This window comes from Sinohyriopsis cumingii, chromosome 6 (genome assembly GCF_028554795.1).
Source record: "Sinohyriopsis cumingii isolate HCF-2022 chromosome 6, ASM2855479v2, whole genome shotgun sequence".
Classification (NCBI taxonomy): domain Eukaryota; kingdom Metazoa; phylum Mollusca; class Bivalvia; order Unionida; family Unionidae; genus Sinohyriopsis; species Sinohyriopsis cumingii.
This window is the reverse complement of record NC_142966.1, coordinates 48927164-48953658: the sequence shown is the minus strand read 5'-3', so window position 1 is coordinate 48953658 and position 26495 is coordinate 48927164. Positions and strand designations below refer to the sequence as shown.

At 33.7% G+C, this 26495-nt stretch overlaps 1 protein-coding gene across 1 annotated transcript in view; it reads left to right on the top strand.

The window, feature by feature from the left end:
- The window catches only part of LOC149796891 (uncharacterized), a 217130-nt gene that overhangs the window by 10081 nt on the left and 180554 nt on the right, over positions 1-26495 (top strand). The window contains exon 2 of the mRNA XM_089961541.1: positions 17713-17939. Coding sequence (XP_089817667.1) covers positions 17830-17939 — 110 coding nt within the window. The 5' untranslated portion in view covers positions 17713-17829. The remainder of the gene's footprint in view (positions 1-17712; positions 17940-26495) is intronic.

The following is a 26495-nucleotide window of genomic DNA, read 5'->3' as shown; positions in this document are numbered from 1 at the left end:
CAGTATGGCTGCCCTGGTAGCCATCTTGAAAGGCTTGCTTGTTTCAGAATATCAGATCCAAAAGACATGGGGATTTTCAGAAAAACTACTTATTATGTTATCTAGTTGGTCTTAAAATGGTGCTGACTGGTGGTGATCTTGTTTCCTCTATACTTGTCTTGGTAGAATGGCCATATCAAAATGGAGTCTTCAATACAGCACTTCTCATATCAACACAGGTTTTTGTTACAACACTTCTTCTCAATGTCAACATGGAGTTTTCAGTACAAAAGACTTCACACTGTCTATTGCTGGTCCGAAATGAATGTGATGCCAATATAACCTCCAAAAATGTGAAAAATCTTGGTAGCTCATTCTGAACGAATGTCCATGCCAGCATTAAAAAGCACAAAAATCACAAAAGAAAATAATTTATTTCTTATTTTATTAGTTGTTCCTATTTTAAATGATGTTGACGTAGCCTTAAAATGGCTGTATTTATATTCTAATATGTTTATAATGGCTATTTCTCCTGAATAAACTTGTGTATTTAACTTTATTGTATTTGTACCGAAACACTTTAGTAGTATGTAGCTAGTTCAGAATCATCTGACCTCTAACACTGCACCATAGTGGCCAGCTCATAGCTCTTATTATCACCATTACTCTTGCTTGAACAGTGGCATTGATATGTTGTTTTTTAATTACACTTTGTCAGATATTTAAATAACTTAAATTTTTCCACCCCACCCACAAAATATTTAGGGATAGATTTAACCAGATGTGGGATATTTATCTTGACATTCTGATGGACAGGTCCAGTGATTTTCTATCCATGATATCAAGTTTATTATTAGTTTAATGAAAAATAAATTTTGTACAGCATCTTGTTTATACATGTTATCTCAAGCAAGAAAATTGGTATGTTGGAATTTGTCAAAAATAGAAGAAATTGTTTTAATGCATATAGTTACACTGAAAAAGAATAATTAAGTCAGATGAAATGGATTTACATGTATCTTGGATTCCTAGAAATTCTTTTGGACTGGTAATGCATTTGTCACTCTGGTCTGTTTAGTAGTTTGACAGTTAACTTGTATAGTATATTGTTCAGCATTTTTTAGAAGTGTGTTATGCATGTGGGCAGAAAATATTATGTCAGTAATTTTCAACTTTCTTTAACTGACATTGATTAAATGGTTGTTCTTCATTTTTCAGTCATTTAATTCTAATTATGTTAAATAATTGGATATTTACCGTCCAGAACAGGATTCCAGCATTAGATCAGCAGTGTTAGGGGTCAGCTAAGCACTGACATCAACAAACTGTCAGTATTATGGTACAACTCTGACAACAGCTTTAACAATAACAAGACTGAAACATATCACACACACACACGACAACTCACACACATGCACATACACAGAGATACACACATAAACATGTGTGTGCCAATTGTGTGGCAGAGCATTCAGTTTTCAACATATGCTTAAGAAAATAACACAAAATGTGGTTGGTAGATTCACCTGTATTAATTTTTTTTTAAATTACTTAAATTTACTTCCATTTTAATAGATAAGTAAATAGATAAATAAACATGAGTATGTCAAGGGCATGCTAACAGACATGTTTCTACTTAGTATGCAGCAAGCACTGCAATTTCACAGTAAACATCCATGTGACTCAGGGCAGGATTAAGGCTTTTGAGGTGGGGGGGGGGCTGGGGCATTAAGATAGGAGAGGCCTTATAGATATACACCCTGAAAGCAGTCCTTAATATGTCCTTTATATGTGTATAATTATTGTAGCTATATTAAGTAAGTATGTAATAGTTATGACCTGTATATGGTTTTCTTATACATACGTAATTTTATGCATGGTAACTGGATGGGGGGAGGGTGTGATGAGAGGGTCCAGGCACTTGCCCCCTTTGCTTAATCCATCCATGATGTGACCACTTTGGCCATATGACAATGCCCTTATTTTGCTTTGCTTGTTTTCTTGTCAGAGTGAAGACAGTCAAGATAATGCATGTTTTCTAAAATCGTGTCTTTTATTCATTTAGCACACATAATGTATATTATTGTCGCTGTTTCTGAAGATGACCCCATAAATCTTTTCTTATTATTAAACCAGCACATATGTGGTACTTTCAGCGTTAAACAGAGTTTAGGATTTTGTTTTCTTAAAGTTTATTTCAAGATTCCGAATTGGTCTTTAATAGGATAACATGTTTAGCAATATTTAAAGTTTGGTATGCAAGCATAATGCAGTAAAAATGTCCCTAGTTGTTAAGTACCTCAGTTTATTGCTGACACTTTTTACAGTGCAGGTATGGTTACTGAGCCAATACAATTGGTTGAATTTTGTTTTGTGATTGCTCCACTAATTGTTTTGCTTAATCTTAATTCTGTTGTAATTAAAACCCATTTTAATGTGATTTCACATTATTAAAACCTCATATGTTTGTGTTTTATTCAGGATTAATTAACACCCTTGTCATAGCATCCCTCATTATAAGGCTTACTCATTATATAAAGTTCATTCTCTTTTGTGACTCCCATGGATAGATAAATAAATAAAAATAGAACAGGTAAAGGGCATGCTTACAGAATTTTCTGGACTTAGTATCCTAGTAACTTGGTAACATATAGTGACCTACCTGAGTTAGGTCACAGCCACTTCATTTCATACTTAATTGACTTTACATGTATTTAACTTGTGTCTGAAATTGTAAGTTTTCAGTCAGAACTTTTTGGCAAAACATACCAGAACTTTGCCTATCCATTATGTCACTGACAAAATTTTGATGCGCCACAGCTTTTGTTAAAATTTGTGTTGAATAGAACACGTAAGTAGTTGTCATATACGGGATATAATGAGAGTTATTGGTTGGAGGATTCATCCCAGTGAGTATGGTATCATGCCTTATCAGTGAAGTCACTGGGAGCCATCCCAATGAGTATGATATCATGCCTTATCAATGAGGTCACTGGGATCCATCCCAATGAGTATGGTACCATGCCTTATCTATGAGGTCACTGGGATCCTTCCCAATGAGCATGGTACCTTGCCTTATCAGTGAGATAACTGGGATCCATCCCAGTGAGTATGATACTATGCCTTATCAGTGAGGTCATTGGGATGCATCCCAATGAGTATAGTACCACTGGGATCCATCCCAGTGAGTATGGTACCATGCCTTATCTATGAGGTCACTGGGATCCTTCCCAATGAGTATGGTACCACTGGGATCCATCCCAATGAGTATGGTATTATGCCTTATCAATGAGGTCACTGGGATCCATCCCAATGAGTATGATATCATGCCTTATCAATGAGGTCACTGGGATCCATCCCAGTGAGTATGGTACCATGCTTTATCAGTGAGATAACTGGGATCCATCCCAATTGTATGATACTATGCCTTATCAATGAGGTCACTGGGATCCATCCCAAATGAGTATGGTACCATGCCTTATCTATGAGGTCACTGGGATCCTTCCCAATCAGTGTGGTACCATGCCTTATCAGTGAGATCACTGGGATCCATCCCAATGAGTATGGTATTATGCCTTCTCAATAATGTCACTGGGATCCATCTCAATGAGTATGGTATCATGCCTTATCAATGAGGTCACTTAGATCTATTCCAATGAGCATGATATCATGCCTTATCAATTAGGTCACTGGGATCCATGCCAATGAATATGGTATCATGCCTTATCAATAAGGTCACTGGGATCCATCCGAATGATTATGGTATCATGCCTTATCAATTGCCTTATCAATAAGGTCACTGGGATCCATCCCAATGAGTATGGTATTATGCCTTATCAATAAGGTCACTGGGATCCATCCTAATGAGTATGGTATCATGCCTTATCAATAAGGTCACTCCAGGGATCCATCCCAATGGTATCATGCCTTATCAAAAAGGTCACTCCAGGGATCAGATATCCAACTTCATTAGAACTGGATAACTTTTGTATCAAAACTTTGATTATTGGGTACAGTTAGCACACAATATAATTACACACATGCATAAACAGACCCAGAATTGGTGTGGGAATGTGATCATTGATGATTGCATCATTTTTTGCCTAGATATGGGGAATTTTCAGAACATGTACAGTTGCTAACCTCATAATAAATACCCTCAATTTTAAAAGTCAGCTGGAAATTTTCATGTTGTGATAGTGATGATTCTACTCAGATGCAACTTCAACTTCTGACTCTGTCCCCGTGGTTTCTTTCTTCATTATTTTTGATGAACAGCATGTTGGGGCTAAAAGTTGATATCTTCTGTGATAGTTACCTTCTTACAGTGATGCAAAAAGTCTGGACATTATTTAATTGTGTCATTCAACATTTTTATCTGTAAAGTTTATACTTTTATTTGTGTGAAACTTTATTTTCTAATCTTACATGTCCTTAATTAGTTGGACTGAATTAAGGCACCTTCAAAAATTCCAATCCATGTGCATTGTATATCTTTATTTATGTATTTTAAACCAGTCCATGAATTTGTGGATTTTCCAAGAGAAATTTATTTAATAATTCAACAGAGTAAACCTTCAGTTTCATTTTGTCACTGAGAAGCTTTTTTCATTACGTATTGATAACATTATGACCAATGAAAATCCATCTTGTTGTCAGATGCTTAATGCAAACTGGTAGCATTGTCAACCTGCCATGCAAGAGAACCACATTCAGATCTCACCTTGAACTTTGTTTTTTCATTTATTTTCAAGCACAACATATTGCTTACTTATGGTAATTAGGAAACAGAATTCTGTTGTTACTCATATATTTTGTGTGACAAAACACACCAGAACATAAACAGTACACAGCTGACACTACCATAAATATCTATCGTACACTAAGCTAGTCAACATGGCTGAGCATACAATAAAAAAGAAAATTTCTGTGTTCTTAGTGACCAATGCATATATTTCATCTCCTGTGCGAAAAGCTGTAGTACTTTCACCCACTTGATGAAATATGTTAATCACTCAGTACATTAGCAAATACCATCCATGTATAACCACTTTGGAAATTTGCTTGTCATATTCAATCACAGCATAAAGAAATTAGATATTTAAATTTACTCTTTAAAAGAATTGAGCTAAATTTAACCTAAGTCAGTTTTTAACATATCAAAAGCTTACATATGTAACTTAACAGTGACATTTGAAAACATAAGTATAACCGTGGAAATCATTGGGCCGGCAATTTGTGGATGTGTGATTGATGATAATATGGATTCATTGATTTGCATTTTGGAAACTCATTCCCAGTACTAGGCAGTTTTGAAACATGAAAATAAAACTATCTAATGAAATTCTTTTGCATTGTCTCCAAAAGAATCATTATTTTTTTGACAGTCCATACCATTTATTTATCCAGTTGCATTATTGTGACATAAAGAATCATATATTTGATAGTCCAAACCATTTAGGCATCTAGTTGCATTATTGTGACATGAAGAATCACATATTTGATAGTCTAAACCATTTAGGCATCCAGTTGCATTATTGTGACATAAATAATAATAATAATAATAATAATAATAAATAATAATAAAGACTTTATTTAGAGAAGGTTACTCAATTAGTTACAGAACTAATCTACCTTGAGGCCTTCTATCTGTTATGTACAATATATACAGTATATACAACATGATGTGAAGAGTCTGGCTTGACACTAAATAATTAAGTAATTTAAAGAATCACATATTTGATAGTCCAAACTATTTAGGCATCCTGTTGCATTATTGTGACATAAAGAATCACATATTTGATAGTCCAAACCACTGGGGCATCAAGTTGTATTAGAGTCTATCCCCTGGCTTTAGTAAATATTGGTTAATTTGAATTTTGGAGGATTTAGTTGATTTTAAAACATCCTGCACCCATTTTAAAAAGATAGAAGAGTTTTCCTTTGGGCTTATTGTTGGAAAGATATTGTATTAATGAGAAAAAGGGGAACATAATTTTCTACTAATGGTATCAAAGAGCTTAACTGCAAATCTACTCCTCTTCATTGAAAACTGCAGATGTATATTTTTTTGTTTCTTTGTGAATATATATCTATATGGAATTACAACTGTACTATAAAGCAATCGACAGTGATAGGAAAAATGAAATTCAGTATTTAAAAAAATTACAGCTCTCCTGTTTTTAATTTTTCTAACAGTGGCTGAAGGAACTCCTTAATTTTATAGTAACTAATAACTTTTCCACACTTACTAATGGTCCCCAAGTGAGCTAGTAGTAGGTTACCATAAATTAGGATGCTCATCTATTGTAAAAAAGTGTAATATCTTTTGAAGTTCACCACTCATTAATCACATTGATTACTCCCCAACCCATTTATTACACAGTAAGATCAATGGATCCCAGTTTTTTTTTATAAAGATGACAATTAAAGGAAAAGGTGGATGACAACAACTGAATGACTGTTTTAGAAATGACCGTGCAAGAACATGCAACATTTCCATGTCTTACAAGTTAAACCATCACATGTTTTGATATTATTCAGAAAGAAAAGAGAAATTCAAACCCAATGACAATCTAAGAACTGAGAAATGTGGCCTATAAAGACAGGTGATTGCTTAATACATTTTCATTAATTTATTTGATCAATGAAATCTTGAAAATTATGTAAAACAGGTGATTGCTAAATTCAGGTGACCTTTAAGGCTGGTTCAGCTGGTTGAACATCGTTAACACATAAACCTCCATGCTGACAAATCTACTTCTTAGTCTTTTGACTTATGACAGGCATACAGAACATTGTCTTGTCTGTAAGCTATTTTAATACATCTGTTTACTGAGACCAGGTCTGAGCTGGCTTTATTTTGACAACCACTGTGAACTCCATGGTCCTAAATCAGTACAACAGCAAAAGCTAATTAACAGATTAGATGTTTCCAGCCATTTATAATATATGAATGGTAGTAACATCTGGGCATGTGGACTGCTTATTTGTTGTTAACATCACACACCATCCACAAATCCCTAGTTTTTGCCTTTGGTTAATCAGTCAAAAATGTGAAGAAATGCATTTGAACTAACTTTTGAGTTGTAATAAAACACAAAATATATGTTTGTTTTCTTCTATTTTTTTAAATCATTTGTTTTCTTCTGTCCATATGTATTTCTTGTATTTTGAACATGTCCATTGCAGTGTGCCAAATGTTACTAGTATAAGCAGTCAGTGGCTTGTGATACTGATGAAAATGCGTACGGTAACTTTTACGATTGTGGGGAATTAAACAGTGCATATATATTGATAGGTTCGGCTTCGATGGTTTATGAGTCTAATCCTGGATATGGATTAGTGTTTAGTTCATTTGTTATTTGATCATGCTCATTTATTTAAAGGGAGTCAGTTTCAATGTTTCTGTTGTGTGAATTTGTGATTACTGCATGTGAACTCCTTTCTCCAAACATTAGCCTAATTGTGAGTCTCCCTTGCTATCTTGCATTTATGGTTGATGTTTGTTCACTGAGACATGTACAATGAATGTATACATTCATGCATATATACTTAAATGTACACACACACACACACACACATTTAGTTATGTAACTAGTTATGAAATCTCATTTATATGCTAAAAATCATTGAAAATAGTAAAAAATGAAAATTAAATTCCAATTTACTCCAAAAGATTATAATCTGAAATTGTGTACAACACTACAGTATACATGCATGCTTTGCAAACAGGATACAATTTTATATGCATAATGCTTTGCAAATAGGATACAATTTTACATGCATAAAACTGTAAATATAGAAGGACTTGCAAGAGACTACACAAACAGAATGCACATGTATGTGATTAGTGATAATGTACTTGAAGTATACATGTTTCTTAGGACCTAATGTTTCATAATTGTCCAAAATTGCTCCTTCGGCAGTGGTGTAACTTTTGCAATCACATACTGAGGACATATTTTGACCTTTCCTTAGAACAGTCTTAAAGCCAATTTTTTATTGTTTCTTTGGACATGCTCAGTTAAATTGGGTGGTTACCTTAGCATTGGGTGGCTACCTTAGCATTGGTGTGGCTGCCATAGCATTGGGGTTGAAAACCTACAGATTGTACCAGTCTTCAGTAAAATTTGTTGAGTTCTTACTGATGTATAAAATACAGCAAACATTTCTCTCCAGAAGTATGTGATTGGTCAGTCCTGTTTTAAGCACCTTCCTGCTTAAGAATTGCTAGTGCACCATCATGTTCAGCTGAAGTTACACCAAGTAGTAACATAATTAACCAAAACATGCCATTTGCTGCCAGATGATAGCAAATACAGGTTGATGGAGATTTATTGGACATGGGTGTCTTTCAACCCTAGGCACATGCCTTATTATTACATTTGCCTTTTAGACAAGTGTATGCCAGGTGAGTGACATAAAGCTCACTTAGGCCTCTTGTAATGAATTCATTGTCCTCAATTTTTCATAAAAAATACATTTACTTTGCTTTGATAAGGCCAATTCTAATAATTTCCAATCAGAAATAATAAAACCAATCTTCTATTGCAAATGAATGTTGAAGGACCAAATCCCTTCATATCTAAGGGTCAGGTAAGTGCATGTTTTATTTGATAGATAACATAATTACAGGATCTAATTGAAGTTTTGGAAATCCCCATTGAAAATGGACTCCTTGATTGTTTTTTATGCAATATTATATTTCCCATGGTTCATGATCAGTTCCTGGTGGCTTCTGTCTCCAATACCAGTCAGAATTAATTGAAAGATTATTGTGGATTTTTGTCACCTCAGCAACCCTAAATGGATCTATTCAGTTGTTATATCTCTAGACAGTGTCATTTATTTTAGAGGCTGTGTCTATTATTGACAACTTGTAATCTTTCCTTATCAACTGTAGAGGATTATGATGAACATTTGTGCAGAGAAGGATGAGGTACTGTATGTAATTTCAGATTCAATTTATTGTCGTGTTGTACTGTTAGTTTCTCTCAGGACTGTAATTGCTTACATACTCTGCTAATTTAGAACGGTCAGAATCATTGAGTTGTCATCTAAATATTCAAGCCAGGTTATTTTTTTGGTTGTTTTTAGAGGAGTGTTTGAGAATAAGTACCCATAGCAGTTTGCATCATCCTGTCTTTGCTGGTGTCAACACCTTTATGTTTAGCTTGTTTAAGTTAATTTGAATGTTTATTAACCTGGGAAGTGTCCATTGGACTTTAATGAACAATTGTTCATTTCATTATTATAAGGTTCTATTTAGTGTTCAATATGAATGTTCAGTCCGTATTTTCATATGACTTGAACATATAATTGAGGTGTTTTCAGTAACAACCACGTGTATATTCTTTGATCCACTGGATCAAAATTGTGTCAGTTCCAGCGTACTATGAAGTTCTTACAGTGTATGGAGAAATATATTTCAAAAGTGTGACGAAACACACATGCAGGTGTTAGTCTGAATATATTATGAAAGTCAAATTAAACTTGTACTTTCTGCAACTCAGAACAAAACATGTTTGTTATTTTGTATATTTTGTGACATGTTGTTATTGTATGTGATGTGACTTCTGTCCTCCATTTTCATGATATTAATTGGTATGTTCCACTTGGCATGAATGAAAACTCAACAGACAAGTTTTGAGACAAATGCATCATATTGGAAAGTTGTATGATATATATATATATATATATATATATATATATATATATATATATATATATATATATATATATATTCATTTATAAGTCAAGCCAAACTGTAAACAGCAAAGATCCTGATCTGCTGTAGCTTAATGCACCTGCAGATCAGGGCCAGTAGTGGTTGTTGTACTGATTACTCCTAAATTAATGCACAGACCTAGATATGCAGGCACATTATTCATTGGCAGATCTGTGGCTGTGGAGCTTGCAGTTGGTCTTGTAACCAAGTAGATCATTACCTGTTGGCTTGATAGATAGTCTGCATACCCTTAGGACAATTCCACAGACAGTGAATATTCTTGTAAACTGTTATGGCATTGACTTCACCTTTCAGAGATGGAATTATTTTGGTGTTACTTTTTATATCACAAAAGATAATATGGGGCATTGTAATGGGATGCATATATAACATAAATTGTCCATATTATTTATGGATTTATCTCTTTTGTACCTTTGTCCTTTTTGAGTATACCTTGAAATGTTTTTGGAAGGTATTTACCTTTTGCTCTTTTATTTACCTTTTGTTCTTTTATCTTGAAGGATCAGGTACATAGATGTCTGCATGCACACACACACACACACACACACAAACAGACACACACACACACACACACACACACACAGAGGGTGGCCGAATGTGGTCTAAAGTGCTCACTGTTACAGATCACTGCCATCTCACTGTCTGTGTGGGTTTGAGTCTCGGGTTTGGCCAACTTGGGTATGTGAGAAAGCTTGTGTAGTTCTTTCCGGGCTTAACCCCCATTTATACTGGCCGCCATGTATAGCCTATCTTGTGCTGAACAATGTTGTTTAACCCTACAACAAGTTGAGTGAATTTACCCTCAGTTATATAATATTTCTGTGTGATTTTAAAAAAAAAAACATTTGTTTCATTTTTCATGAACCTTATAATCTATTCAACATTAAGAATTGAGGTAAGGATGCATTTTAATATGCACCTCACTGCTGCCAAAAACTAGGTTACAGTGGTGATTTCTTTTTTCTGAATAGACCAGATTCTTTTGTGAATTTGTTTTCAGTCATATTATTGTGTTGAATTCAAATTTTACTGGTATGAAAGTGTAATTTCTACTGACCTAAGTTTTCACTGTTAAAAATAAATGTTTGGTACTATGTCTTCAAGAGCTGAGTTTCACCAGTGACTGTTATTTTTGTGCCAGTAGTATACACATAGATAAGGAGAAATGACTCTAAATTATTATTCTCTTTCAGATCATTTTACGTTATGATGTTGTTTTCCATCCTACCATTTTCAAATTTGTTTCGATAACTTTGATTTGTCCATATATACAGGTACCAAAGTTTGTAGAAGGCTGCACAAAGGTAAAGAAGAACTAATTTAATTTCAGACTCAAAAACTCCAAGGTCATGTTCATCTGTTGTTACCAGCTTTTCTGAGTGGCTTGTAGGTGAGGAAGAACCCTATTAATTTTGGTGTGAAAAGGTCACATTTTCTTAAGAATAAAGATGGTTTCCACACAAAAATGTTAGTTCTACATGACACAACATTAACCAAAATTGTGGATGGCTTGCATCTATAATAAGAAAGAAGGCTATTGATATTGGGATTGGAAGGTCAAAGGTTAAAGCCACATACATAAAGGGGAAAAATGGTTCTGTACAGTAACATTAATTCAGAAAGTCAGACCTAACCAATAATTATAGATCAGTTATGCCTAGGGTAAGGAAGAAACTTTGATTTTGGGGTCATAAGCCAAGGTCTGTGATTGAAACAAGAAAATGTTAAAGATTTCAGTTATCTACATTGAGGAGTGTTAAACATAGGGAGGGTGTGTAATCTACCATTCATGGTGATCTTTTGACCCCTCAAAATACACCACATATGCAAGCCACCCACTAAGTTTGGTAACTCTAGATGATGGAGGGCTCATGTTCATGTGTAGAAAACCAGTTATCTTCTTTCAGTCAGTAACCTTGACCTCTGACCTATTGGCCCCATAATCAGTATGGTTATTTCTTACCCATGTGCAAACCATCCATACCTGGTTTCCAGATTAGCATCTTCAAGAGTTGACAGCTCTATTCTTGATGCAATTAGATTTTTCTGACAGTTGTTTGTACAGCTGTGAATCTGGATGGGTATGTTCATGTTGGAGAGGACTATAGGGAAAAGTAGGTTAGAATTACCCAGTTTGTATACTTGTGATTACATATGCATTCATTTTTTCATTACCTCAGTTTCTCTGACACAGTTGTGTATTCAAAACTGTGTAAAACTTCATGATTATGTTTGTCTTGGAAGATGCTCTCACTATATGAAGAAGTAAGTCGCAGTGCTCATGTTTTGCCCCACTTCATTGCATTTTGAATTTACATCAGGATTTTAGACATTGGTATAGGCACTCAATCTTTATTGGTTTATTTATCTTGGAAGAAACTGCTAACCACTGGAGCAGGTGAGATATTGCATTCTCATGAATTCTTGTTTAATTTGGAATTCTTTTTAAAGATGGTCTAAGGGGAGATTTACATAAATACTAATTCAGTTGACTTTAATGTATCACATAGTTAAAATTAACTGTTAGAAATACTTATCTACAAACACCTTTGGTGGTGATACATAAAGAGTATTAAATGAAGTCAGTTATATATCAAATGGCATACCTGAGTATAATATGAGCAAGACAAACAATGAATGATGGGATCGATATACTGTCTGAATTTACACAAATATCAAGTTTTACCACTTTTTGGTGAAAGTTGGAGAAAAATAATAAATCTGATAACAAGCTTACACCTGTCTTAAAGAGAAACAAAAGAGGATTGTGTTAGTAAATGCACACACTTCTACTTGTCATGTATAATTGTGGCAGTAAAATATGTTAAAGTCAATAATAATAATAATAATAATAATACAAAGACTTTATTTATGATAGTACTTCATGTATGAAATGAAACTAATCTACCTTGAAATGTCATAAGATATATGTGGAGATAATACAGACTGTAGTTAACCATTACCCATTTCATCTCACACATACATGCTTACATCACTATGCACCTCCATTTTATTTTACCTTCTAAAATCTATCATAAAAGTTTGAATCAAACCATTTATAACTGTGTTACTACATTGTTAGATTTTTTTGTTTTCTAAGACAGAATTTCATGATCTACAAGATCAAATGCAAAATCAACCAGAATGCTCCCATCTTACTTTCCATCAACTAAAGCTTGCTGCCATTCATCAAAAATTAAATAATGTGCACATGGTTTTCAGTCAATTTTGAAGGAGTTGAATGAGTAGAAAGAAATTAACTGAAAAGTTGTTTTACAGTTTTGTACTCACTCACAAATCAAGTCAAACTGCAAACAATAGAGATCTGTATCTGCCACAGCATAATGTGCCTGCAGACCAGGGTCCATGTGTTGTTTTGATTACTCCTAACAAACTGCACAGTCCCATGTCTGCTGGCACATTAGATGATGGCAGATCCATGTAAGTGCAGTTTGCAGTTGGACTCGACTTATAAGTTGGTATATATGGTAGTCATCTTTTGCCACTGCCATGTGGAATGCAGAAACTTACTGGTCCTCAGCTGATGATTACATAGGTAGACAGCCAGTGATTACATAGGTAGACAGCCGATGATTACATAGGTTGTTGTTGTTGTTGTGGGGTTTAACGCCATTTTTCAGCACGATAGGCTATACATGGCGGCCAGTATTAATGGTGGAGGAAGAACCCGGAAAACCCCGGAAAGAACCACCGACCCACGAGAAGATTACATAGGTAGACAGCCAGTGATTACATAGGTAGACAGCCAGTGATTACACAGGTAGACAGCCGATGATTACACAGGTAGACAGCCGATGATTACATAGGTAACAGCTGATGATTACATAGGTAGACAGCCGATGATTACATAGGTAGACAGCCAATGATTACATAGGTAACAGCCGATGATTACATAGGTAGACAGCCGATGATTACATAGGTAGACAGCCGATTATTACGTAGGTAGATTCTTTTTTAGATTATCAGTCACAGATAGGCCAAACAAAATATCTGCAATTTGTCTTTCCAGGTACTCTGTAAAGAAATGGAATATAAATCTTGGATTCTCCTAATTTATTATATAGTCTGGGGATGTGAGTCTTTTGCTATTGAGATAACTTTTGCCACATTATTTCTCCATATGTTGTACTTTTCATAACCTGAAGCTTGCAAAATAGTCTCTTTTTTTTCATAGCATCTAATACTTTTGGAGTAATCCATTCTGGTTGATGATCATAGCATCTGATACTTTTGGAGTAATCCATCCTGATTGATGATCATAGCATCTGATACTTTTGGAGTAATCCATCCTGGTTGATGATCACAGCATCTAATACTTTCGGAGTAATCCATCCTGGTTGATGATCATAGCATCTAATACTTTTGGAGTAATCCATTCTGGTTGATGATCATAGCATCTAATACTTTTGGAGTAATCCATCCTGGTTGATGATCATAGCATCTAATACTTTTGGAGTAATCCATCCTGGTTGATGATCATAGCATCTAATACTTTTGGAGTAATCCATCCTGGTTGATGATCATAGCATCTGATACTTTTGGAGTAATCCATCCTGGTTGATGATCATAGCATTTGATACTTTCAGAGTAATCCATCCTGTTTGATGATCATAGCATCTGATACTTTCGGAGTAATCCATCCTGGTTGATGATCATAGCATCTAATACTTTCGGAGTAATCCATCCTGGTTGATGATCATATTTTCTTTTATGCATTTTTAATGCTGCATGTTGTCTACATTGAAAAGCTGGTCTGCATCCATGTATCTTTGTCTTAAGTATTTAAAAAGAATTTACGAGATTGGTTTAGGAACATGTGGTTTTTTATTACTTTTGTTGCTTGTTTTTTGTGACTTCCACTCAAATCTTAGGAACATAAATATTTAGAAACATTTTTGTGGTGACAGTATAGCTCTGATCAGTAACTTTTTTGCTGTGATTCTATTGGCTTCCTTAATTAACTGTATAATTCCATTCAGTTCATTAAAATTGGTCCATTTTTATATTTTGTTCATTTAGTAAATCCTTGTTTACATCACCTAAAATGTAATAAGAATGTAATATTCTTTGTCATTATTTTTTGTTCATTTAGTAAATCCTTGTTTACATCACCCAAAATGTAATAAGAATGTAATATTCTTTGTCATTATTTAGAACTTTTTCTATTTCTAATATATGTTTTGCCATTTAAAAGAGATGAATTTGGACTTTAGATGATGCCAAACAGGCTTAGAATTTTGTAGAAAAATCTGTATTCAGACAAATTCCATTTCATTCAGTTGAAGATCTTCACACCAGGTTGCTATGATACCATTTTTTACATTAACAAAGAGGTCACCACCTCCTGTTTTCCTGTCTTTATGGAGTGATATATCATAATTATAATAAAAGAACAAAATTCTAAATGAGTCACCTTTAACAATGTTTCAAAAATTCCTATCACATCTACATTATTTTCAGTGATACTGGTGTAATTCTTACTTAATCACTTTTATCCCCTAATTTCCTTGCATATTTATATATCCTTTATTAATACCTTTTGTATCAATCCCAAATTTTATGGGATCGATATTTAATTTGCAGTAAAGGAGATACATGTACTTGCAGAGATTACATGAACATTATCTACATCTATGTTATTTATAATATCGTTCATATTGTCCTGTACATTCCTTCACACTGCAGTTATCGTATTTATGTACAAATATAATTGTCATCAGGGATAGCAATCATATGTATTATTTTGTTGTTGGAGTTTAGTACCAGAGGGCCAAGTATGGTTTGTCATCATGTCCACTTTAGTACAGGTGATACTTGCTTCGATTTACGCACCTTTTTTAGTACTGTTTATAATGAAACAATAACATTCAATTTATGCTGCTACAGTGATTGTTTTTGTGCCATCCCTGATGCCATGTGACCTGTGCATTTGCGCTGAATTATTATATGTATTACATGTAATTTGTTTGAAAATTATGAATAAATAATCATTACTTGAAAACTTGGAGACCTAATGTGCTCAACAATTTGTTTAACTTACAAGTATCCTATGGGAAAATTGCTTTCAATTTATGCCATTTTATATTCATGTAATAATCTTAGGAATGCATCTGTTGCATAAATTGAGTATCACCTGTTTGTATAATATTTGCAGAATAAATGGTTCTGGTATAGGTGCTGTCCTTGGAATAAAATGATGATAAAAGTGCAAGTAATGCTACTAGTCAGAATAAGCATGTCAGACAATTGTATCCATTTCTATGATTGATATAATTGATCTCTCTTGGTCAGTTAAATTGATTGTCTCGTAAAAACCTAGGGAGATATCACCACTTTTGAAAAAGAGACCTTAATGTTCCAGTCATTGACATCATTGCCAAGCCAATGTTGTCCATTATTGCAATGCATTTTTTGCATTATAACCCAAACCATGGCACACCAAGCCCCTTCATCTCATATCATGCTGACATTGGCAGCCAGAGAGGTTGTTTTCCAAAGGATTCTAACTGTACAGTCCTTGGGAGAAAGTACTTGAAAGGATGCACTTCTGTTGGTGGTGATACACTTAATAGTCAGATAAGGACATGGAAAATTCTTCCATCACAGTTATTCCACTAATTACAGAATAGTCATCATTTTAAATTTCTTGCGCTACAGAATAAGGAACATAGAAAGTAATCTTTTGAAATTGTTTTTTTTAAATGCTTCCGTAGTCTCCAATGGTATAGACCTTTAATGGAGGGAGGAGGCTTACTTGGGATTGTCTTTTGAACCATAATGTTTTTTTTTTCATTTTCATCAAAACAATTAAGTTTTTCAACTAATAGAATAGGTATTAACTTTTTTTTGTACACTGGGATTTTTGTTGTTTACAGTTTGATTTATAAGTGAGGATATATGGTAGCGAATTTTGTTTTTACACTGGACAGTGGAGCAGTAAAAGTAACTTAGGTAGCTTTTAAATGAGGGAGACTTTTATATAGCTTTTATATTGAGGGAAGTTCTGACAATGCAGTGTCCTGAGAATGTGTTGAAACACAAAAAAAGTATTTAATGATATCACATGATAACTGGTTTTCGTGAGCTAAGAAGTAAATTAAGGTGCAATGATAAAGCAAAATGTGACCAATGACATATAGATCATGCTTTGTAACCTTTTGAAATGGGCAGTTTTATACCAGGGGTCATTACAATGAGGTACCACTGTGTGTAACTGAGCTATTCTTGTTTACAGTGGTAAACCTTAGTGTCTTATACCTGATAAAGCCTCCATCACATTGTTGCACAGGAGCAACTGCAGAATTATTGTCATGGTGGGGGAGATGGGCAGATGTGATGGTCATCTGTGGATTTTTATGGATATAGGCCAAGACTTGCTTAGAGGTGAAATCTCTCCTTGCCCCTATGTTCAGGCACTCATGTAGTTGCATGTTTATTACTTTTTAAGAGATTCACTGTGTAAGACAGCTTATTTGAAACTTTTGATCATTGCATGTTTGTGATAATTCCATGAAGCTGGTGATTTTAAATATTCTTGCTAATCCACAAAGCTTGTAATTTGCTTAATAATTTACCTGTACATAAATTATTTATAAGTAAACTGTAAGCAGTGATATGAGGAAAGTGGCTAAAAGTTTTAATACCTGGCTAATGTGGTTACCAAGACTACTGAAGACAGTCGACCAGCAAACATTATAGATATGTATGCTCAAGAGACATCACAATATACAAAATGTGGCTTCTGTGTACCATTTATGCTCACTTATGAGGTTATGCCTTACTGCAAACTGATTTATGCTATTGCAGATCATGATCTTGTGTGCAGTTTGACTTATAAGCAAGTATATATGGTAGTTTTTATTTCTTTCTAATAGTAACCATCCCTGTAATGTTGTATTTTAAAATTGCAGTGAAATCCAATTTTTCAATTTGTTTATGCTTTGTTTTCCCTTTTCTTGCAGATTAATCCGTTTGAGAATCTTAAACAGTATGAGGAGTTAGTGTTACCATGCCGCCAGATGATAGTTCTTGTAGCTTAGATATAATATAGTGGTATTCTGATATCACAGAACATCTCCATGCCAACCGTGATGGAGCCAGATAATACAGTCAATCAAATGAATTCAGAGCTCACAGAAGGATGGGAAGCCAAATTAATACCAGAAGGAGGAAGAATTTATTATATTGAGTAAGTATTAAAGTAATATGGAGATTTTTAAGCTTTTTTTCTTGCATATATATTGCATATTTATTGTTAATGAAAATGGCAAGGCCCTGTAAAATAATAGTATTGATCCATTGATTGCCAAACTAGATCAGATTTCTGGGTCAAAAGGCAAAGGTCAAGATCACTTTGAAAGAAGACCATTGGTTTTGCATACATTAACATTACATCCATGTCACAGACCTGGACCAAACTTTGTGAATGGCATCTACTTGAAAGCTTAGTACTGCAAAAAAAGTTGTCCCGTGGTATGCTGCAGTATTTCTGAACATAGGCAGTGCACACCACAGTACTGCAATTATATAAGGGACATTAGCAGTTTAATAAAGAAATTTGATCTGTCAAGAGCTTGAAAAAATATATTTTGCTGATATCTGGCAATAAAATGGCATATTATATCAGTTATATTATTTCTTAGTTGTATAAGTTGTAATAAAAATATCAAACAGAAGTGGGATGATTAAGCTTACAGTGTCATTAAGCTGTCACCCAGTGAAGGGCATTGTGATTAGAGAGCTTAAAAATCATGTTTTGACACCAAAGCATACAGTTTATTGGTTACATTATTGATATAATAGACAAGGAAACATTGAGTGGGATGCAGACACCCAGGCAAGATATTTATCAGACAGAGCCAGTAAACATCTAGTAAATATCAAACATACTTGACAGAATGATAAAATATTTTTGGGACTTCAGAAATTGAGCAATATTCAAACATAAAACAAGTGCATTTCAGAAAATCTTATTCTCTTTTACATTCTTGCAAAGCAATTCATGTACTTAACACATTCACATATGCTAGTAAGAACTAAAATATAACAAATGTTGCAGTTGGTCTTAATATCTTTCACCACATCTCATCTGGCCACCATGATGCCATAAATGACACAAGTAAAACATGATTAAAGAATCATTAATATATTTGTAATATTTGAAATTAATTTGTGACAAATATAACTTTTTGTAAAAAAAAAATTTGAATTCTTTTCTCATGAAAAATGAAAAATGCTGTTAATATCATCAAACTCTGACAATATTACACAACAATTACCCACACATTTTTTGATGGAAATTACTGATGTCCTGGTACAGCAAAAATGTACTGAGGTATGAAACACTGGAAAAATTACCATGGTAAACCAGTACACCTCTTATACTTGAAGATAGGAAGGTGCCTATTGATTTTGTGGCCAAAAGGTCAAAGAATTACTGTGAACGAAAAAGTGCTGGTTTCCACCAGTAAATTTAGTTCTTCATTGCAGAGCTGGACTAAATTTGTTAATACAGTAACTTGCATTTGGAATATGAAAGAAGCCTATTGATTTTGGTGGTCAAAAGTCAAGGGCACTGGCTGAAAAAATGAACAATGGTTTCACCACATTAACTTCAGTTCTTGACTATATGCCTTCACCAATATTAGTGGATAGCTACATTTTGGGTACGAAAGAAGCCTATTGATTTTGGAGTTAAAAGGTCAAAGTTCAGTGTCATTGTGACTCAAATAAAAATGAGTTTTGCAGATTTTTTAAAATTCTGGAGTAAGTATTCTGATAAAACATTCTGGATGACTCACACATAAGGTATGAAATAAACCTGTTGATTTAGGGGTCTAAAGGTCGATAGTCAGTGTCATGCGGTATTGTACCCTGAGCACAGATTGTGGGTTTCTATCAGTATTTTTGTACTATTTTGCATAGATAATGATTCCTTTTGTGTGCCCAGAATGCACTTTTGGCAATAAAAACATTCAAAGTTTGTAGTAGTCTGCCAAGCTGGAATGCAGAGTCACTAATGGCCACTAATGTAATGTACTTTTTAAGGTCGGAATGTGGAGTTACTAATGGCTACTAATGTAATGTATTTTTGAGGTTGAATTAATGAAGAAAGGCGACTACATTTCTGGGGTGAAAACTTGCAGTTTAGCATTTAATCAATAAATTATTAGTTTAAAAAGAAATATAATTTAGAAACTCAGTAAATTACTATTACATTTACTTGTTGATAACGAGTGAACAATAATATCTAAAACAATTTTCTGTTGTGCAGATTTTGAACCAGATATTCTGACATGTCTGTTTTTAAGGGTTACTTGAGTACTTGATAAAACATTTATAGCAATATAAGTGGTCCAATAAAAAGATGCAAGTGCAGTGCAGATGACAGTAATGGTGTCATACTATCAAATCAAACAAGATTATTGTATTTACCACTACTTGAGTATAAGGTAAATACAATCTAGTATTTTGCTTTGTCCACTGGAATTTTTTCTGTCCCTCAGATTTGAAGAACAAGGAGACACATCAAGTCAAATACGAAAATAATAGTTCATGCCCAGTACGTTTAGTTCAAGACTGTATACCTTGACCAGTGGCTCAGGGCATTGAGACCCATAGGTCACTAATCTCAAGTCAAATGTGCACCACTAGTGCCTTTATTGAGGACTGTTAAACATTGGAAAGGTGTACTTTATTGGGAACTTAAACATTGGAAAGGTGTACTTTATTGGGGACTGTTAAACATTGGAAAGGTGTACTATTTTGGGGACTGTTAAACGTTGGAAAGGTGTACTTTTTTGGGGACTGTTGAACATTGGAAGGTTTACAATATTGGGGACTGTTAAAAATTGGAAGGTGCACGTTATTGAGGACTGTTAAACATTGGAAAGGTGTATAATGTAATGTCTGCTGTTCTCTTGATTCGTTTTAAATCTAATCTTGGTAATAAAAAAACGTCATTGTGTTTTTGACAAAATCTTACGCTGTCAGCTCTTGTCTGAAATAATTGATATTTATCAGATTTATTTCTTTTACAAGAAAACAGGTGACAAAAAGTAAAATCTCAATGGAGAGTCCTGTCCCAAACTTACAATTGTGTTTGATCAATAACAATAAGACTAGTACAAAGTAATTAAATGTAACTGGAACAGAATTTTATGACATGCCCATTTAATCTGACATGCTTTAAATGGTATTTGATAGAGCTGCTTAGTCTACATTTCTGTATCACACACCCAGATTTGAACTACTTGGGTGTCTACTTTGATGTCTATGAATAGAAATTGTTAGACACAGTGAATCAAAATGAAAATACCAGTTCATTTTGAATATTTTTTTTCATTCAGCCAATCTACAAATATTTAGAAAGCATTAAAGAGAGGGGTATGTAATAACCAGATTTGTGTATTGTTTTGAGTTTGGGAAAGAACGTGATTGATATGGCTGATGAATATGTCATTGCCTGATGGCCTCAATATATCCCTATGCCATACAGAACTTGTTCTTTCCACTGACTCAGAGCAAAACATGTATTAAGTGGCTGGGGCTAAGCTATAGTACAATTTGAGTCATGTTATGTATTGAAGCAGACTTGAAACTTGCTGCTAGATCAACAATTATTGTCAAATGACCAGTTGCTTTGGGTTAGCCTTTTGTAGGTTTGAATGGAAGAGGTTGTTTTGTGTTCTCCATGTTTGAACATGAGATACTTTGGATGGTGTAAATATTTGCTGATTTTATTTTGACACCAAACACATTTGTCTTGCCTTGCCTTAGATTTAATTTTCTAAAAAAGCATTTCTTTAACCCTTTGCTCATCTTGTTGCAATACACAACAATTGGTTGGATGATTATGTTTAAAAAAATACAACTATATAATGTTATGTCCGTTTATGAATAGTGTTTGTTACTGTAGTTGAGGTGATAAAGTACAATTAATAAAAACAGTACAGCAAACTCTCACTCTAATGCCCTTCATTATAATGCCCTTCCTGTTAAAAGGCAATTTTGGTTGCTTCATTTCATTAAGTGGTAGTAAATTATATGCATCATGTACCTGATTATCAGGTAGTCTCACTATAATGTGAAATACTCTAGTTTGCATGAGCAGTGCTATAATGAGGGAGTACTGTACATTGAAAAAGTTAAATGAGGTGTATAACTCGATGGGTTTTACTGTATATACAAATAATTTAAAGAAATATATTAGGCAGAATTTATTTGTCTGTCTGTCTGCCTACCCACACCTGTTCCTTCATAACTTGTGATCAAATGGGTCCATAAAAATCGATCAAAACGTCTGTGGGAGTATGAGATAGTGAGGAAAACAGATTTTCATTAAAGCTGGCGGGGACATTTTTTTATACATGAGACTATATGAAAATTATAAACACCTACCGGTACCTAGATATTTATGTCGTAGATTTAAATATTATTGTGCGTTGTATCTTCAGATGTTAAATAAAGTTAATAAATGTATGGCAAACTATTAATATAAATCAAGTTAACATGCATCAGTAAAGTTGGAGTTGCATCCATTTCAAAAATTAAAGAATTCAAACCAAAAAGATTTGTAAAAAATCAGAAATATGGATATTTAAGTGGAATTTACAACTTACTTTGAAATGTTAGCCAAAGGCAACAAGTTGAGCACTGACCACATGAAGTAAAATTGATCTGCACCTGGCTATTGTTGTGACATTAGTGCCTTTCAGCTAATAAGATACAGGCCAATCAGTTGATTATCTTGTATCATCTTCTTGAAGGGCCAATAAGTTCTGAACTTGTCAAAGTACAGTCAGCTGAGTGAGCCACAGAGTAAGCATTTATTTAAGTTTTCATGAAAGTGCTTTTGCACAGTGCTGTAATATCACCTTTTTCATACCAGTAGATGATGGCATATCACACTTCTGATGACTGTATTGAAACAGTATAGAAAAATAATTACAACATGAATATTACTTTATAAGATGTCTTTAATTGGCATCTATTTCATGAAGTGCTGTCACCAGTATTTTCATTATTACTTCATCATATTTTGTTATTCATTGAGGAAATATTTGTATTGAAGACTTCTTACTAATAAATGATTGCTTATTGAAATTTGCACATTCCTTCACAGTAATTCCAAATTGGGGAAGGAATAAGAAATTAAAATAAAAGAAGAAAAATAATATTATTATTAGTTTGTGTAGAACTATGTGATGTACAAACTGCTGATTGATGTGTGTACAAATTGCAGATTGAAAAAAGCTAACATTTTGTTTTCTGTCATTAAATTTCAGTGCACATACATGAAAGTTAGCATGCATAAATTTGATGCCATTTATGTTATGGCATCTCATTGTGAATAAATTAGCTTGTTATAACATGTCAGTGTACAATAGATTGTTACTTTAGTGGTTAGTGTTTTTTTCCAATGACACCTTTTACATTCATAGCAACATATCAGACTAGAGATGAATAAATTAACAGAAATGCACTTGTAACAGAAAAATATTAACACTAATGGATAATACATTTTATGCAGAGTTGAATCATACCATATTTTGGATACAGAAAGAATTTGAACCCAAGGGTGAAGCCAGTATATAGTCTTTCCCAAATTTCAGCAGACATTTTAACATTCTATACCTTCTGCTATCATTATTCTTACAAGATGAAATGCCAAATCAATCAAATGTATTCAGGTGATTGATAAGTATCGAGTTTTTTCATGTTTTTTTTTTTACATCTGAAAGGAATAATTGCCGTTTTACGGAAGTTTTTTTGGAATTTAATCATGTATAATTGTGTGAAATAGGCTGTTAATTGTCATGTCATACATATGGCAGGGACAGGGATCGCTCTTTGATCTGTTAGTAGATACATATATATTGGGATGTGTATGTCAGATCTGTCAATTTTGAATGACACCTGTCTTCATTATATTGACTGGGATGTGTTCATTTCAGACAGATAAATCTGTCCCAGTAATGTTTTTGTCATTTATTCTGATGGTCATTAATTGACCATCAGAACTGTAAAATTAGCTATCAGTACAGATCTTTTGGTCTGTCTTCATTCCTACATCACCAGGACTGGTGGCTTATGTTCCATTAGATCAGAGTTTGATCTCCATAGGTTGCTGTGGATAGTTTTCAATTGATCCATCAGTACTTGAGCAAGAGATGGTTTTATATCTTGGTCCATGGCCTTGTACCAACAGAATTTGGTCTCTCAAAGATAGATGGTCTGTCATAACAGGCCTGTGCATACAAGCTGGTTTTCATTGTTTTAAGAAGGAAAACTACCAACAATTACATTATACATTTAATAATTTATTCATAGTTTTTTCCTTCTTCAAATATTACATGCATTCGTCTAAAAAAAAATCCATATAGCAATGAAAATACATAGATCAGAAACAGTTACTTTTTCTTGAGCTCACGTTTAGCATTTTAGCTTGTGCGTTACGAAGCTAATAAGGTAATACTTGCCCTGTCCTTAAATTGTAAAGTTATGTTTGAAAAAATTTACTCATAAAATGTATTTACAGCCAAAAATCAATACCTGAGTCATGACACAAATAACAAATAGATCAATATGATAAATAAAAAAGATGTAACAGATGACAAGATCTCTGTTCATGGCATATTGGCATTGTATGCAGGTTTTAATAACAGTAACTTCGATGAAAAAAGTGAACCTTTACAATAACTATATAATTAACTTCTCCAGAAGTTGGGCACCAGGTGGCCATAAGGTGCCTACCTTTTCAGATGATTCATATATATTACCTTTGTTAACATGAGTCTGAGTCCTGGTTAGACCATTATGGATAAGTTAGAAAGCATGCCAGTAGCTTCCCATAGGTTGGTAGTTTCTTCCTAGGGTCTTCTGACACCAGATATATTGGCTGTCATGTATAGCATATAATGTGCAGAAAAACAACTAATTTCCACACTTTGGTAAGATAGGAAACTTGACCTTATTTACTCAAGTTATTATTTATAATTTTATTATAAGTTCACAGATAAAAAATATAATGTAGTACACAATCTGCTGTTGTAAAACAGGATGAGAACTTGAGTCCAACTGCAAACATTACATAATGACTCAGTGAGTGGATCAAGGTTTGGCTTTTTGTCGTAGTGAGTATTCCAGAGTAACTGCTGAGACCCAGATCCATCAGCACATTACATGACATGAGATCTGGGTCTGTGCAGTTTGCAGTTGGATTATAGTTATAATCAAGTACATCTGGTATGTGTCATATCAGACACTTTGCAGCAGTTCATTTCGTTTCTGGTTTCAGAAATATTTCATCTGGTCATACAGACTGGTTATGAAGATATCTTTCATGTATATGTGCCTTGCTAACCATTCTAAGATGATGCAGCAGATATCTTATAATGTTATTTTGACATCGCATCATGAAACTGTCATTATATAGAATAATTTATTATATCAAAGCTGACATTGTATAGGTTTCTCATATCAAAGTTGTCATTGTATTATAGGTTTTTAATATCAAGGCTATCATCGTATCAGTTTTTAATATCAAAGCTGTCAGTGTATATGTATTTTAAATAAAAGCTGTCAGTGTATAGGTTTATTATATCAAAGCTGTCATTGTATAGGTTTCTTTATGAAAATTGTCATTGTGTTATAGGTTTTTTATATATTAAAGCTATCATATAGGTTTTTGATATCTAATCTGTCAGTGTATGGGTTTATTATATCAAAGCTGTCAGTGTATAGGTTTCTTACATCAAAGTTGTTGGTGTTTAGGTTTATTATATCAAAGTTTTCAGTGTTTGGGTTTATTATATCAAAGTTGTCAGTGTATGGGTTTATTATATCAAAGCTGTCAGTGTATAGGTTTCTTGTATAAAAGTTGTCGTTGTATTATAGGTTTTTTATATATCAAAGCTATCATATAGGTTTTTGATAACAAAGCTGTCAGTGTATGGGTTTATTATATCAAAGTTGTCAGTGTATAGGTTTCTTATATCAAAGTTGTCAGTGTATAGGTTTCTTATATCAAAGCTGTCGGTGTATATATATTTTTATATTAAAGCTATTGATGTATAGGTTTCTTATATCAAATCTTTGTATAAGTTTCTTGTATCAAATCTGTCTTTGTATAAGTTTCTTGTATCAAATCTGTCTTTGTATAAGTTTGTTGTATCAACTCTGTCTTTGGGGCCCCAAGTGGCTGAGTGATCTAAAGAGGTCTCTGTTAAGGATCTTACCTCTGTCTGCATGGGTTTAAGTCTTAGATTCGGCCAATGTGGGTATGTGAGGAAGCTTGCCAGAAGCTTCTTGAGGGTTGGTACTTCTTTCTGGGGATTTCCCAGGTTCTTCCTCCACCATTAATACTGGCCACCATGTATAGCCTATCGTGTGCTGAAAAATGGCATTAAACCCTACAACAACAATCAAATTTGTCTTTGTTTAGGTTTCTTACATCAGAGCAGTCAGTTTATAGGTTCTTATATCAAAGATGTCAGTTTATAGATTTTTTTGTATCAAAGCTGTTGATATATAGGTCTCTTGTATCAATGCTGTCTTTGTATAAGTTCATACATCAGAACAGTCAAGTGTATAGGTTTCTTATATCAAATCTGCACAAGGTTGTTACTTTCATAATTTTAAATATTGCATCTGAGAAATTCAGGACTTTTAAGTCATAAAATATTTTTGTGGTGTTCACTTGTAATAAAGAGATCTTCTTGATGCATGTTCTTTGCATATAATG